General features: G+C 37.3%; 1 protein-coding gene across 2 annotated transcripts in view; it reads right to left on the bottom strand.

The window, feature by feature from the left end:
• Positions 1 to 621: 621 nt before the first annotated feature.
• Positions 622 to 18,071, bottom strand: part of nrg3a (neuregulin 3a) — a 321,197-nt gene continuing 303,747 nt past the window's right edge. The window contains exons 7-9 of one of the 2 annotated variants that reach the window (XM_084093546.1): positions 12,435 to 12,553; positions 9,019 to 9,198; positions 622 to 3,850 (exon numbers count right to left, since the gene is read on the bottom strand). In XM_084093546.1, the coding sequence (XP_083949672.1) occupies positions 3,283 to 3,850; positions 9,019 to 9,198; positions 12,435 to 12,553 (867 nt within the window). In that variant the 3' untranslated portion in view covers positions 622 to 3,282. The remainder of the gene's footprint in view (positions 3,851 to 9,018; positions 9,199 to 12,434; positions 12,554 to 18,071) is intronic. The other variant, XM_084093547.1, reaches the window with a different exon arrangement.

The raw sequence follows: 18,071 nt of genomic DNA, 5'->3' as shown, positions 1-18,071 counted from the left end.
TCATGGACTGTTCAAGGCTGTTGAAAAGGAATCCTGCTCCTTCCACACTGCACAGGCAGTGTAAGACATCTTACTGGACTGATCATCTGGCTGAACTGTGACAAACCTTTCACTAACAAAACCTCTTTCTGTAGACTGTGTCATTAGTATCTATTTTCAATAAGATGGAGAACCCCCCCACAAAAATCCCCACCGTGGACTTGCCTTTCTATCTACTATCCCTTGTTTTGTTTTGTTTTTTTACTGATGAGCTCATCCATAATGTGTGGAGATGGCAGGATAGAAAATTGTCATTAATTTAAATAAAGCTGAAACAATATAATATAATTTCAATATTGAAATATTCGATGGAAAACTTTAAACACCTAAAAATGATAAATGTTGCCTTGAGCAACTAATTGAAATAAAATAAGTTGAAATACAATAAAAAAATAATAAATAAATAAAGATAAAAGATAAAATATATAAATAATAAATATATTACTACTGTATAAACAATCATAAAAGGCATAGGTATATGTAATCTGTTGTTTTAATAAACCTAATGTTTTTGGATTTATATTAATAATAATAATTTATGATTTAGTAAAAAAAAAAAAAAGCACTCGTTCTAAAATTATTCAACACTGAAGATTCATCTTTATTGAAAAAATAAAAAATAACTAAATGAAAAGAAAGCTATTTCAATTAGGAGGGCAATAATGCAGTTTTTCACATACAAGAATTAGCTGAAATTTAATTTCTCGGTTTTGAAATTGCACATTAAAGTACGTCAAGGGGCTGTAATACAGAACCATGAAGTTTCGGTTGTGCTCGTGTTACACCTTCTTGTACAGTTGCAGGTTTCATATACTGTCAAAACATGTCTTGCAATATACTGTCGTCAGAAATTAATTCAATCAATCACATACCTTGCATCCTGGAATAATGACAGCATAAAGTACCATACATTGTAATTACTGTGCAAAAACATAATTGAATATACTTAAGCACTAGTGTGCAAAATATGGTCCAGCTCAAATGAAACCTTTCCCATACTTCAATTGAAAATGAACATTAATAGCTGTAACAGATGGAGGACAGTTTATATATCTGCTGCTATGCCCTGGAAATGAATTAGTCTGCAGTTTTATAGATCACTTAGCAATGTGTGAAGATCACTTTGTTGCATGTGTGAAGTTTCTGGTTAACTATGCCCATAAAAAGAGACGAATAAAAAGACATGCATATCCATAAATAAAAAAAACACCAATCATGAATGTTCATACTTAAAAACCTAATATTTTAATTGTAAAAAAAAAAAAAAAAAAAAAAAAAAATAACACATTAAAAACAGCTTGTGACCTCTTGGGAACTTGTGAATTTTATCTGAGTATCAACTCATATCTAATCCTAGAGTTGTAATAAACCATTAAAAGTTACAACTATATTTTCCATTATAAAAGATGTCATAAAAATGGCATTTGTCTGATAAAGAAATTGTATAATTTTAAGATCTAATTCTATCCTGTCTTTCCCATATAGTAATATTGTTACATTACTTCTGCTGCATGATTACATGTTGCTGGTGGTGTTTTGGCATGTATAGTGTTTGAAAGACATGCCATCCAGACTTCAATTCACTGATGAGGTCTGTCCTTTTGCCAGGGAAAGGTTTTATAGGATCAAGTGAAAGTCTTATCTGCCTGCCCTTACAGCTCATTCTGCCACAGGCTAACCTTTACTTTGCTTTCTTTTACCAGGAGATAAGTTTAATTTCATTTTGGCCTTGAGTTATGTCTGGCATGGTAGACACAATTTCGGAAGAAGGACAAATGCAACATGCATTAAAAACAAAGGTCTTAAAACCAAACTACAGACTTGGTGGTCTTAAATAAATGCTTCATGAGGAACAACAGCACACAAAAAAGTCAATTCAACATAATGCCGTCATTGAGCACAGGTCTACTAAGACTGATCTATAAAACTCAGCAGACCACTTGTGTTTTTATACCAGGATTTGGGCTGAAATCAGCAAATACATGTCATTTATAATGCAATTTTCTCTTTGTGGGGCATTTCTATTAATCATTAACAATCATGGCTTGATTCTGCAAAACAATACCATCAACATGCACAACTGTGTGAATTGGGGGGTCAGAAAAAAAACAAATTAAAACAAAAAAAAGATTGGAAACAAAGAAACAGCTTAACTAAAGATTCATTGTTAATTTTTCTTTCTTACCACATTTGGTTGTTAATTCACACAAATATTATGTCCCAATCCAAAGGTAGCATACAGACTCACAAACATAGTGACCGCTGCTCCCACCCACCTTCTCAAAAAGCAGCAGATAATTCCATAAGAACGAAAAAACAACAACACTGAAGCTCCTTGTGTTGGCCGAGACCGCCCCCTCCCCTCCCCACCCCCATCCCGTGCAGGAATATCCTCGGTCCATCCAGAGAGGCGTCGACAGTCTGTTTGTGCATCTCAGGTGGTGTGCTGTACGATGTGCTCTGTTCCGTTAGCTTATCCTTACTCGTACCGAATCAATATGAAGAAGTGAACGCACCGAGGCACAGAAAACAAAATGCAGATTGCTCCACAAACGGACAGACACACCAAATTCTTCCAATCGATGTCTTGGAGGCAGTGCTTAACTATCAGTTACCTCATGCCTGGATACGATTAGCGTTTAGAAGTTAAGTCCAATTGTAATCCATGTTCCACTGTTTTCAAAGGCAGATGGAGCCATATTCCTTGGCAGGGTAAAGGACAGTGACTGGGACGGTGATAGTAAACACAGCTGCTGCAGGTGCAAAACACAAGATTGTGTGTCGGACAAGCTTAACTTGACTGTAAATGAGTGAAACGAGTGAAAAAAACTCATTTTTGTTTTTAAATTATTATTATTTTTTAAACCACCGAGCATCAAGTCTTTAAGGATGTGGAGCTGATACATTACAAAAGAAAGTTTCTCATTCCCATATTCCTTTTTTTGTACTTGGTCACCAGTTTGAATTCATATATTTATATCCATTTATATATATTTATGTATATTTTATACAGTTAAAAACACCATGGAGATGACAGACTATTTGGTTTCTTTTTTCTAAGTAGAAGTTTCTCCTTAAATAAATGCATATAAATAAATTATCTTTTCACATGTTCTAGACTGCCACTCTCCCACGCTTCTACCCACTGCAGGTCCTCAGAAATTCAACGGTAGGTTTCAGTGGTATTTTGGCAGAGCGTTCTGAAGCCCCAAGACGTTTGTGGTTAGTCCTGTCAACCCCTTCTCATTGGCCAGGCTTTGTGGCATCTTTGTGTGTGTCTCTCGGGTTCACTAAGTGAGTCTCCGTGGGCCCAAAAGAGGCCACTCCCCCTTGTCCACCCCCATTTGCTAAAAGGATGCACACAGTCTCTTTGGCCCCCTGAGGGACGAAGCTACTGATGTCCTCCTGTTTCCTCTGGGCATGTGCTAGCGCTCTGAGCTGTTCCTGAGCCTCATCCAGTAGTGAGGCCACTTCCTCCCGTCTAACAGCCGCTCGGTTGGAGACCGTTACGTTGGACTGTTGATTGACAGCTGAAGCATTTGCTTTGCTTTCCAGAGGACTAGCACGGCTGCTTCCATCAGTAGGGACGGTTTGCATACAGGAGACCTCATCCTGGTAGGAGTGGACGGAGGGGATGATTGGGATAGAGCAGGGTCGGTAGGGAGCAGGAGGACTTTGGCTAGGGCCGCCCGACCTGAGGCTCCTAGCACACCTGTGGTCTAAGTGGCTGCTCCAAGATTTTGAGGATTGTGAGGCTTGCATATTGTAAAAGGAATCCTGATGTAGGTCATTACCTGGGCCGGAGATGTTCCTGCAGACAGAGGAAAAGATGACAGAGTGATTAAGGAAAAGAGAGGAATGTATATATAATTAGAGTGCCAAAAATTAGGTTTCTTAGGAATGTTTGTTGAATCCTAAGAATTGATACACATTCTAAAAGCCAAATAAAGCTAAAGTGTGTGATTTCTGTGCCTGTAGCATCAACAAACACAATTGCAAAAATAATGATTGGTTGTCACTTGAAAGTCACTCGGCGGCCATATTTGAAACATCTCCAGGCAGCTATCTATAGGAGCAACTCCTATCTATACTGAAATCTCAAAAACTGCTTGCCGATTTCACATTTAAATATTTCAAATCCAGCACCAAAATGACTTGAACTAACCAATAAATGTTTCTTTCGGTCAAATAACATAAAAATAGTGTATTTTCAAAGTTGGTCCAGTCAATGCATTGCATGAATCTCAGGACACTAACTATTTCAATGGGAACTGGAGCTTTTAACACCAGCTGCAGAGGCGCGATGACTTTCCAAGTGGCTCTCTTATTTAGAAGGCAAGACTTATTCTGCAATATTGCATGGTGAATGGGTCTCCCATTCATAGTAATACAAGTGAAACGTCTTGGTATATGCAGCCTTTGCCATAGTCCGTCAAACAAATTCGCCCCAAACTCGCACCATTGGTTGAGTCAGTGTTGCTTACTTATTATAGTTCTCTGCATATTAAGGTGGGATACAAGAATGTATTTCAATAAAAAAATCTGACATTGACCCTGTCATCACAGCAGACATTATTTGTAATTTAATGTCTGACATAATAAATGACTTAATGAGCTGCATAAAAACAAGGATTTTTAAGTGTTTAAGTGGATTAAGTGTTTCTGGAATAAATAAAAATACTATACATTCAGGTATCTCAGTTTAGTAGATATTCAAAATTCAATCTGTCTGGCTGGTAGCCCAGTGTCTTCTCTGACTCATAATCGTTTAGTTCAGCTGGGCTTTAGCTGGTTTCCTGATTCAGAACGTGGCAGTCATTCTTAAGTTAATCTTCTGACGATTTGAAAGCAAAATTCTTTTAAAAGGGATGAAAGCAGAAGTTCCATCCAACCAGACTTTTGGTAAACTAATCTCTCAATTTAGGAGCAATCGGTATTGTTCCCCTGATTCATTATCTTTGTGTAATAATTCATAATCCCTGACAAAGAATGGCTTTTCTCACAGCATCAATATTTAACAAGCACTTCTTTTTCTGATAATGACCGAGTCAGAGTTAAGCCTCAATCAAGGGGAGGCAAATTGTCTGATTCTATTTTCTATGAAACAGAAGATATGACAGAAATGCCAAGTATTCCAGCAGGCCATGGATCATTTATCCTGAAATATCAAGACTTGAAAACAGTTAAGGATGCATGGATTTAGCCTGAGTTTGCGAGATTTTGCTTAAGATTAAAGATCATGATTTGATTTAATGTATCATTTACAGAAATATCAACAGAAAAGACAGCTCTTTTGAACAAGACTAGAATTTCACATGCTTTTAATGAAGCTCCTTCTGCTATTTTGTGCTGAGCACATCTCTCCTCTAGTCGCATATATCAAATATAGCTTTGACTATATATGACAAAAGGTCTGGTTCACACTGCATCTTATTCTGCTTGCAGAGAGGAAGAGCCTGCCTGCCTGCCATTTAGAGAAAAGTTTATCCAATCCTCAAGACCCATCTTCCAGAAAAACAGCAGAAAATATGTATCAACTTGTGATTTAAATGTTTACTTACATCCAAAACGAATAGCTTGGTTTATACTTGCCACGTACGCACAGGCGTCACAAGTAATAATCTCAAGGTTTACTGGATTTTACACGATTCTTTGGTTCTTTTGTAGCATGGGTTTGGTGGTGTAATAAAAAACAAACATTGTCACGTGTGTACCCTACTTCTCACCGTTGCTTCATGATGGTTTAGAGCAGTGTTTCCCAACCTTTTTCAGTACTAACCGTATACAGTAACCATATACATACTGGGAACTATATTCTCAGAAGGCGAAGCACTGCTACTTGGGCGGAGTGATTTGCTCGCAGCACCTGAGAAGCCCTGTGGTGATGAGCAGAGAGTTCCCTCAGAGTTGGAGTAAATCACTCCGCCCAAGTAGCAGTGCTTCGCTTTCTGAGAATATAGTTCCCATTATGTATACGGTTAGAAGATGGCTGTGTCTCATGTGACCTTGTTATTTGTACACACTGTGACTATACAAATCACAACATGTAAATAGGAAAATGCTGGCATTATTTTGTCACTTATTGGGAGCAGTATGCTAGCTGGAGCCGTTTACCTCCAGTCTTTGTGCTAAGCTAGGCTAGCAGAGGGTGCGTCAGACAGTTACGGCACGCACAGAGATGAAAAGGGTATGTATGGACTTATCTAACTCTGGGGGATACGGTGAAAAAGCTAAAGTCCCAAAAAGTCGGCGTGTTCCTTTAACTCAGAAAACAAAGCAGAATACTTTCTAAGTCCCTTAAATGAAACTAAATATATTTCAATGGTCTGATGCCACAAACCTGGCAAATTCCAATTATTTATCTCTTTAAAACAAGAAACAAAGAAAACCCTGTCCTTAACCACAGTCAGCAAATCAGAGCTTGCCCGATTGTAAAAGGAGACTGCTGGTGGTCTGCTTATATAAATGTAAGTTACACTCACTCTCTGTATCTCACGGATAGACAGATAATTTCCAGCTATTTTAATTATTACAGTGTAAGCAAGGAGGAAACATCACTTTTGAGGGTTAGTAGGTGACACTGGTGTGCTGCTCAGTGCAAATTATGATTTATAACCTTATTTCCTGCAATGCTGTTGTTCTCATCATATCATGTAACAGTTTCAGATACCTGCATGAAATAAATTAGGCTGAAAGGAAAACAGCTCAATGGGTGTCACTGTAGTGAAATACATTCAGGGCATGCTTTGAGGTCTTGTTTAATGAACAGCCTGGCCTCTTTGAAAGCCTCTTCCTGAAAACACTTTAATAAGCAAACACTCACTGTAAGACAAATACATAGCTGATGAGGTCAGGTTTTAGATACCGACTTTATCAATAGGAGGTAAACCACAATCTGGGAAATATCTGAATTGTTTTATACAAAATGGCAGGACTTAGTATGAGTAAGCAATTATAAATGTTGTCTATATACTTGCTAAAGTACCCAGCTCGAGGGAATCCAGACAACCCAGAGGGGGGTATGACAGGTACCTTTCGATCTAAAAATACTGGGAACAATAACACTATGAGTAATCTGTTCCCTACGTAAGCCATTCTAGCGAGATAACAGCAAGCTTTCTGGGACGGAAGGAATGAGACGGCCAATATTTTTTTTCTGCTGTCATATGCAAAACAGTTCTATCTCTGTCTCTCTCTCTCCATTTTTTCTGTCACTCCTCTCCTGTCTCGCTCCCGCTCTCTCCTTCTCTTTCCTGTCCCGTATCCCAGCCTGTCTCTATGGTAACGGAGCTCTCTCCGGCAGAGAAATATTCTTTTGCAGGCTGGAAGGCTGGAAATAGGTCAGTGCTTAGACCCCGTTGGAGATTTTAAGGGAGGTGGTGTCTTCCGCACTGCAAAGCCTTCCTGTATAGAACACGAGGACTAGCTGGGTCAGGATAGCCTATAGTGTGTGCGGGTTGATGACTGGACCATTCTAGCAAACTTATCCAGGACTGCCCATTCCATTGATATATCACTGGCTGTTTAATTGGCTATGACAGTGTGGTTTTTATTAGCTGTGCTGCTCCTAGAAAAGACAGCACTCCCCAGTGCCCTCCTGTCTCAGTGAGTCATGCCTGCATACAGAACTTCAATAATAGAGCTCAGACAAGCCCGCTTGTTGCTCTCACAGTCGGCATGGAGACAAAAGCATACGATCACCACTGAAAACTTGGGAGCCGTTATAAAACAGGCTTTATGGCACATACACAAATCCATTAAAGATACACTCTGGGTAAATGTATTTTGCCATACAATAAAAAGTAAACCTTGCCAGTGACATACCACCAGTCATGGGACCTCTCTTGCCTGAGAGAGACAGGGCCCTGCCCACAAGTGGTAACATCATACATGAGCGTTTGTATTGGGGGTTGAACGCTGCTGAAAAGCTAAGGCAGAAACAAACTGTATATAGATTTTTAAAGAGGACCTACAGTATTATGCCCTTTCACAAACTCTTGATTTTGTTTTTGGGGTCTACTAGAATAAGTTTTCATGTTTGAATGTAAAAAAAAAAAACCTTATTTTTCACATATTTTACATTGTTGCAGCACCTCTGCAACACTAATCTGTCTGTAATGCTCTCTTCAGTTCCTGTCTCTAAGAAGCCCCTCCCTCCAAAAAACTCAATGTGATCTGATTGGTCTGCTGGATCAGCGTGTTGTATTTGGTTAACCAATTTGTGTGTTTTGGAAATGTCACAGCCCTTCCCATAACCTCCTGGACATGGCAAAACACACTGCTAATGCAACTCAACCAGGCCTCACACCTCTATTTTGCATATGCCCTGGGCGGGAATTATTTAAATGAGGGATATTGTGACGTGTACGTTCCTGGAAATAAACTCAAGACTACAACCAAGGCATTTCAGGGAGTTCAGAAACAGTGCTTACTGATACAGAGAATAACTCCCTTTGGAGTGGACTTTGTGCTTTGTAACCTCAAACAGCAACATTACATACTAAAGAAAATGTAATGTAAATGCTGAAAATGTAAAAAAATAAAAATAAATCATTCCTTCCACTTTAGGAGGAAAACAAACAAACAATTAAATTAATCTTTATATATTGAACCTGAAGAAAACTTCTTGAATTCAGATCTAAGATGCAGTAGGAGAAACAGAAAAAATTACAAAAAGTGAGTGTAATAGTCTCTGTTTAAAACTACAGATTGGCTCATAAATCTGAGGATAGAGGGAACGGACAGAGGGGTCCTGGTAGAGGCACAAAGTTTCACCTACCAGAACTGACTCACATGAACACCACCCTACCTCAAAAAAAAATAAAAAATCCTTGCATGCAATTTTCATTGCATTAATGCATCCCATTCCTCAGAGATTCACGGACTAGAGTTTAATCCATTGGGGCAGGACTATGCGCAAGCATTAAATAATTAGTATTAAGCTCATTGACCTGTATCAAATTAATGTTGCTAACTAACCTTCTCACTGATTCCCTCTCTGAGCTGTCTACTTCCTGTAGATGTTGGTAGGCAGGACCAGAATCTCTTGCTCCACCAATGGCATTCAGACATCCTGTGGTTATGGGTGGTGTTCTGCGAGATGCAGGCCGAAGAGCAGAACGAGTCCTCTGATCTGGACTATGAGAAAGGGAACCGCTCCTTTAAAATAAAACAAAAAACATATCACTCACGGATTTCTTTATTTGTACTTTTGTGTTAAATTTCACGTTATTGCTGGAGTCAGTCTGATCCCCAGAGAGAAACGGATCAAATCTGAAGAGTAAATGTTTACTCAGGGATAAATAATATCTTGATGTGGGGCTTTGACAAAGCCAGATGAACATATTAAACGCATCAGAAGAGAACTGAACAACAACAACAACAATATTTATTTAAAAATTATGTATTTTATTTTAATTATTTGTATTATTAGAAGGTATTGTTTTTTGCCTTAATTTTACATTTTTATTTTAAGTTTGACTAGCTAGTGTACATAAATGGCACTTTTTTCCCCCTTTTTTTTTACAAAAGAAAACAATATATTTACAAAAAAAATAACAGACAAACAAACAATTGATCAAATAAATACAATAAAACTGATATTTTAAAGATTTTACATCTGTCTTTGTTCTGCTAATGTTTTTTTTTGTGAGGAAATCCTAAAAATAGCACACGACTCAGAACAAAGTAAAGCAGCGATACTCAATCTTATTTCTCTCAGAGAATTTCTATCCCAGTGTCCTAATGTTAAATGCTTTACACTCACACTTTCTCTCTGTCTCCATCTGGTGTGCTGAATGTTTTACAAAGAAGGACATGTATAAAGCTTGCTGAGAAAGACACTGGAAATAAACAACACTTCGGAATTCAGGATTTGGTCTACACACATATATATATGTATATATGAGAATAATGTACTAGATATATCTCCTCTATCATTAAAAAACGGAGCACATTACCAATGAGTCACCTTGTTCCCAATTAGATATTTATGTGATACTGCTAGGAAAACTACAGGGAGATGTTGTACATACGTTTCCACCGAATGGGGCCACATTCAACATGGAGATTAATTGACCTATAAGACCGCTGGCAGTGATGAGCATACATTTGACTATTTGGTAAAAAATAGCCTGAAGAGAAATTCATGCTCGATTTTAGAGATGAGTCTCCAACAGAGAGATAATTCACTGCATATTTAAGTCCTTCCTTACACTGAGTCAAGTGCAATCAGTTACATTGTAATGATCCTTTGAAGACATGAGCAGTTGGAGAGGGGTGGGACAGGGGCAAAGGCTGTTTGCAAACAAATTGCAAGAAAAAAAAAAAAATTAGATATGTGATTGCAAGAGTGCACTGAGCCACAAACAAAAACAGAGTGGAATCAGGGCTTAACGTTTAGTTTGATGAAAGTATGAGGATTAAACAGGGCTGAAAGGATTTGTCTCTGCCATCAAAGACCACCCCAACCCCTCGATAAAACCCTATGACACACGAGAACTCTTATCCACGCTCGTGCTTTGGGTGTGGATGACCATCATTTAAATCAAAAGTTTTTTTTTTTTTAATGAATGAATGAATGAATTCAATGAAACCTAACAATCTATTAAATCCTTAAACAACAAACAAACTCCATTTCCAGACCTTCTCTAAGCTGTCTGAAAAACATTTCTGAGCAATCTCACCTTAGCAATTGTTGTAGTCCATTTTTTTCAGACAAGCTTTTGTGCTTTTCCAATGCAAGTCTATTGTGGAATTATATGGATAGTTGTAAATGCAATTTTATGGATATTATTAGAACATACTTTAAAACACTGCTGCCAGGTCACATAATAGTTATCTAGAGAGGATCCAAATAGTAACCTACTTCTTTTTACAAATCATTAAGTAAATAGCAAGTGCTGTCATCAGTAAGAACATCTACATTTGCTTTAAGGTAAATTAACATATTTTCTTTCACGTATTGATTCACGTCATTGTAGTGCTGATAGAAACTAAAGAATGTGCGAATGTGTTCAGTTCACTCATAAATGATTTGACTGTAATAAGTATTTGCCTTTACTCTGATTTGTAGTCTCCACACTTTTTAATCATGTTACTGTGCAATTTAACAGTTTCTTTAATGAAAAACAGCAGACAAAAATACTTTGCAATGTTACAATTCATTCCAGCTAATGTAAGAATAATATCCGATAAGTTTATGAGCACATTTGACTGATAATCACACTGTTCACGGAAATTCCTACGGGAAGCTCTGTTAAGCTTGTCTGAGTTAGCCACCTGTCAGACATATGTTAGCGTTCCAAAGTTTGGGGTCAGTAAGATTTTTTTTAAATAGAATTATAGATTAATAGATTAATGCTTTTATTCATCAAGGACACAAATGTATCAAAAGTGACAGTAAAGACATTTATAATGTTTAATACAAGATTTCTATTTCAAATAACTCATGTTCTTTTGAACTTTCTGTTCATCAAAGCATCCTGAAACAAAATGCATCACAGTTTCCACAAAAATATTAAGCAGCACAACTGTTTTAACACTGATATAATACGAAATAAGAATTGATATAACAAAAAAACTAACTCAGAAAAACAAGGAATACAAGAAACAAAACTGAGGAAACCAACAAGACAACACCAGACAAAGAACATGGGAAACACTGGGGTTTAAATACACAAGATAATAAAGGCTGGAACAAGGATCAGGTGAAAGTGATTAGTAGCTTATGGAGATAAATGAGGGTAACTATGAGGAAACAAGGTAAACACTGAAAGTAAAACACAGAAACCATAAGAACTGCAGAATGCATCCTAAAAATCCAAACAACAAAAACACAAGGTACACAAACCCCGGGAATACATAACAATTACTTCTTTTACTGTATTTACTGTCAAAAAAATGCAGCTTGGTGAACAAGACTTTTTTCGAAAATGTAACCGACCCTTAAACTTCTGAACGTTATTGCATCTTTTGGAACAAAACATGAAACTGCCATATTGTATTACAACAGAGATTTGACCATAAAAAAAAAAATCACATTTCCTCACAGTGAAATTAATCTCCATATACTGTTGCCACTTATGTTTTTGCTTTTACAGAAATGCATGTATGTATTGCCAATTATATTTATTATTTAAATTTTTGTACTATTCTGTAAATGTACCGCAATCATTATTGTATGCAATTTAATTTCTCTCTTCAGTGCTTTATGACAGAGGCACATGGTCTTTATGCTGTATCGTTACAATAATCATTGTCAAAATTTCTTGCAATGCCATTCAATTATTATGCAAAAAGAGCAGTCTTTAGAAGGATTTTAAAAAAGGGTTTTATGACGATATTAAGAATTTTCTGTGATGATTGTTTAAGAAGCAATATCACTATTATCATACCTGGTGTGTTTTCCTGTCAATGTGCCTTGAGGATTGGTAGAGGCAGCAGTGCTTTGAGCGAAACTGGACTCCCGAACAGCGCCTCCAAGTGGTGGCAAGGACCTTGTGGGTTTATAATACTGCAAAAAACACAATATGCAAGACAAATGTTAAATATTACACTGTTGTCTATGGGCGATTCAATGAACTGTCACCTACACTTTTAATGAATACATTTTTTTTCAGTCCCAGTTGGATAATATATCCAGAAAGCTCAGTCATCTTCTCTACTCTTTGCCTTGATTCTTGGCTTTGACAAAGAGTCAGTGGATGGTTTCCACTGATGTTCAGATAATCCAACAGACCTCTATGGAACCTGCAGACAAATCTAATTTAAATTTCACACCTTGAAAGAATTCCTCATAAAAACCCTTTTCTGCTTCAGGCAGAATGCACACAATGATCTAAATGTCAGAGAGATACTTAATCTCCTCCACTATCCCACCTTCACTTCACAGTGTCGAGTGGAAGAGAACTGATGGCTGACGGGGGATCAGAGAAGGGCACTAGAGTTTCACTTTCAGGACTACGTAAATCCAAGCAATGTCCCAATAGCTTCCTCTATGGGGGAACAATGTGCAGTGGTAGTAGAGACCATATTGTTTTTCCCCCATCATTTTTCTTTCCTCATTTACATTTATGCATTTAGCAGACATTTTTTCCAAAGCGACTTACATTTCATGCGGAAAAACATTGAGAATGTAGAAAAACTATAAAAATGTGAACAAATATGTGGGTCCACATATGTGAATGTTTTTAAAATATTATAGCCATGAATAAAAGCTTTTTATATTTGTTCTACATTCTACATTCCTTGGCCTCATGTTTTTTGCTCATTGAACTATCCCACATCCAAAGAGCACCACGATGCAGACTTTATACCTCAGTAGCCCTCTTTGCATCTTGTGTTCTATGCATTTTATCAGTTGACTTTGCCATTGCTAGTGCATGCTCTACTGTTTGAGCTACAGAAACACTGGAACTTTATTGTGATTGCTTAAAAATATGCAGTGTATGTGCATAATGTAGTAACTCATTATTTTCCGTTCTGCAAATTATGACCGGGAGCATCTTTACATTATGATTCGAATGCGTCATGTAACATTCCAGCCTAAATGACTTTATACATTTGTGATATAACAGTAGCTTGGAGGAAATGTCTTGTGCCTGTGAAATATTGACACTGCCTTGACAAAGAAATGACATATGCAAGTGTGACATTGTTTTTTTCAAACCTGGGCTGAAGTAAGCTGACAATACATATGTGAAATGTAACCCACGAACAATACCATGGGCAATAAAAGCCCATGTTTTGTCAAGTCAAAAGTTTTATCTATTTTGAAATGAGTCATATGTTTAAAAACACTTACATACAACTTTATCTTTTAATTCAAAACAAAAAATAGTTTATGATTACTTTAGACTTTAGCTGACATTTAGCCAGTTATGTTATGCTACTTTATGTTATGACCATCTTTCTCTCTATGTTAATATGAATTGCATAGCTGTATGATCAAGAGACTCATGATGACAGTGAATGTGCTATTGAAAATATTAGGTGAGTGGGAAGGATATATAAAGAGAAAAAAAAGATGTATACAGAAGGAAAAAGGGAGCCAGAGAAAGAGTAGAAATGAATCTGTGGGAGGATGTGGTGGAATACATTCTGACTATGTGAATTCAGAGAGAAAAATAAAAGCCAAATATTCAGAAAAGGTAAAGAATATGGTTTGCTAAAATGGTCATTCTGTAGTGCTTGAAACATGTGACACATGAAATTAAAACATCAGTTCAAATTTTTTTTTTTTCTCAAACCCAGACATATTCTAGCAATAGTATACATTTAATTTTTTTGACTCAGAGTGCTACAAAAAATCTTAAAAATCATTTCATGCAACAGGTTTGAAAAAGCTAATTCATTCTAAGATGTAAATGGTAATTTCTGAATTGAAGTTCAACGCTTTATCACATGGGTAACTAGTATTAGAAAAGCTAGAAGCCTATCATTACTGAAGCAGTCAATTTCTTTTTCCGTGGAGATGCACTTTGACCACACTCAAAATAACCTGTTCAGGCGATCAATGACTTTGTCCGAAATCTTTTGAAAGCATCTTTCTGATCTGGAAGATTCATTTTTCAAAGCACAGCCACCTACATTGCCAGAAAATGATTGTAAACAAACAGGCTTGAAGAGGCTTAGCTGTCAAATGTATAAATACTGAAATGTTATTTTGGTGGGTGTTTAATACAAATAAGCTGAAAATTGAGACTTGTAAAAAAAGAAACTCTACAAAATATTTCTAAGTAGCATAGCAGAGATCACCTCAGACATCATCATGGCACATATCAAAGCTATAAGAGCGAGTTCCTCACAGCATGACTTTGTTATACAGAGGCGAATACATGGGATATGGGGAATAATGAGCTCATTGGAAGTTAACATGTCTATGTTCTTTTCTATGCACCTGCTTTGAACATAGTTGCATTAGGCTGAATACATGCTGGTGTCTCAGAAGGACGGTTAGGAGGGGATGTTAATATAATGGATGTTTTAATTTAGCCATTATGACATGGCTAGAGCTTGAGCAATCTGCATGATGTGTCCCAAGTTAGATGGTAATTGTTTTAAATGCCATGCCAGAGAGGAATATCTGGAGTAAATGTGTTACATGTGACAGGGTTTAGAGAGCTGTGAATTGCTCAACTTGCTCACCCTCATGCTAGCCACATGTCAACGGTTTGAATGGTATATTTCACATCCATAATAATAAAAAATTGTGTGGTATGCAGGGGCAAAGCTAACAACAAATAATTCACATTTACATGGCAAACATCAGCCTAAAATATCATTCTAGACCAGACAGGTTGTATGTTACCTGCGTATTATAAATGTTTGTTTATATTGAAGGGTGTGGATTTTGGAATAAACTGCTGCTTCAATGTATATGTAATAATTAATTATAATAAAGGTATTCATCAATATTTTTCCTCTAAATGTCACATGAGTTGAATGACTTCTCTAGGCTTGTGAGATTTTACTTTGTTATTACCAGTGTGAAATTACCAGTGTGATTACTGAAATGTTCTTCTCATGTATTCTCTAATGATATCTCTAATTTGATATCTGAATGCAGTAACAGTGCTTGCTCATTTAGCCCGGCTTCCAGAAATTAAATATGGAAAGATGTTTTGTTTTTGTTAAGAAAGATCTTCAGCGTGTCAGTACATACATCTGATTTCTAGGGTACCCTGACGACTATAAGTCACAGGGGTCATTGAAGTCTATAGTTTAAGGGAACCTTTCTCAGTTAAAACCTTACTTTCCAGTTAGACTAAAGTGTAGCTCTCCTTGAGAGAAAGAACGCATTATCTTTATGTTTTGAGACGACTCTCCTGTTTATAGTTAGAGCCTGGCCAAATCCAACCTTGGAAAAGCTGTGTGTCAGTGTGTGTGTTAGTCTTTTTGGTTGCATGTTAAGGAACCACTGGCATTATTGGAGATTGATTAGTTGTTGTTCTGGACATGTTGGCGCCCAGCAACCCAAATCTGTGAACTGGAAGGTCACGACGTGCCTAACTTCAGGCTCCGAGTGTCAGCTGCATAATCAATGGAGATATGCTTCAATCTGTCTCTGTATATGTGTGGAAAATTACTATGTTTATCTATTTCTTAGCCAATGAGAATCATTCAACCTGAACCAAGGACGTATAGCTTAGACCTTGGTGAAGGGTATAATTGTTGTGATCTTTGTAACTGTAACCGGGTGGCTTACGAACTCCTGTATGAGTCTTGAAGCTGACTTCTGCTGATGAAACTGCAAACTATCTTCAGTAAATCTTTTCTTTAATTTATTATAATTCTGACTCCGGGTCTTCATTCATCATATCTGGTTCTGGGTCTTTGACTGTAAAACCCCTTACAATATGCCTGTGGGTTGAACTTTCAGCAAAAGGTGCACCAGACAGAGTGGGGTGCATATGAAATATATATGAGGCACAGGTTAGGGCTGACATTGAAATGTGATGGAAACATATCTTACATTAGTAATCTTATAAGTTTCAAAGATATTGCTACCAGGGGTTTCTCTAATTCAGATATGTGTCAAATGATTGACAAGTCACTTCATCCTATATTCACCGCAATTCATATAATTACTGAAAGAACAAAAAGGTTGTCATGAAAAAACAAACTAACATCATGTGTCAAAAGCAGGCCTGTGCTTGTCACTGGCCTAGTTTTGATTGCTTTGGCTAGCATTTGCATGTTTTCTGACATCGTGCGATTGCTGTAACGATTAAACATCTCACTGGGTTTGAGTGACATTCAAATTACCATTGTGTTTGCCATGCAAATAGTCTGTATCGGCTTATCTGTGATAGATCGGCTAGTGGGGCGATTGAGAAAGTGAAAAATATTAACCAAATCTCCCAACAGGATGCACTGTCTACATTCACTAGGACACTGGACTGGCACACCGTTTCTGAGCTGGAAAGACAGAGAATGATGCAGTAATCACAAACCCTCAGTGATGGACTAGCATGACTACCATTATTAGTGTGGCTGTCCTCTGAGACTTAGCCTGAATAGCTGTGACAGAGCCTCATTACAACAAGCTGAGTGGTGTAAAGCGTCAGCTGTTCTTGGTTTTACCCGCTGATGAGCAAGAGATGTGATGGGATTTGTCTCAGAAACCCCATTAAACATGTATTTTCAGTGATTGGATCACTATCAGATAGAACCTGACTATATAGAATGATGGAGTTTTGTGGCTTCTATTCCAGTGGTTCTCAACCTTTTTGACTTCAAGACCCTCCTTTGTCAAAGAAAATATTTGGAGGCCCTCACATCATGGGCGGAGCAAGGGGGTGGTTTCTGGGGCTCCAGTCCCGAAACTTTTAGGTTTCTTAAGTGTTGACGAAAAAAATAAAGTTTTCGATACATATCTATACTGAAATATTTAAAACGGTTCAATACAGCTATTCCTCAGTATTGGTACACCGATACCAGCTGCGCTTTATCTCTCTTCATCTTAAGAGTTTACAGACGTATAAGATGTACATAGGCGGCTGCAGAAGATGATCAGATATTTCTTTTAATTTTATTATTAACTTGTTTACGTCACTCAAATAGTGCGCTTGGAGAAACTGGCAGGGAAACTGGCAGCCATGCAACAGACAAATGACCAATCCTGAGACGCATTCTATCAAACTCAAGTCAAAATATAACTGAAACCATTCTTTACCGGACTTAGAACCGGTCGGTCCGACGGTGGAAAAGTGGCTCATGTCTTTTAGCTTTGAGGCCAACTTTATGCTAGAGTACTTCTAGCATTTAACAACATTGATAGATAAATGCACTGACATTTTATAATCTCTCTTTTGTGAGAATAGATAAAAAAATACTCATAATACTTTTTACGTGCACTACAAATGTCTGTCCAATCAAATGCTGTCAAGAATGATAATGCTTCTCCCCCTGCAACAGCCTGCCAGTAGCAAGTAGCAAATCATGGTTTATGGTGTCAAACAATTTGTTCTGCCTGTTGATTGTACCTAATATGTTAAAATGTATAACTAATAATAATAATAAATATAGCT

Source organism: Abramis brama (genome assembly GCF_963993115.1).
Source record: "Abramis brama genome assembly, chromosome: 19".
Classification (NCBI taxonomy): Eukaryota; Metazoa; Chordata; class Actinopteri; order Cypriniformes; family Leuciscidae; genus Abramis; species Abramis brama.
Note: the sequence above shows the minus strand (reverse complement) of the source record. Positions and strands in the feature narration are given on the sequence as shown.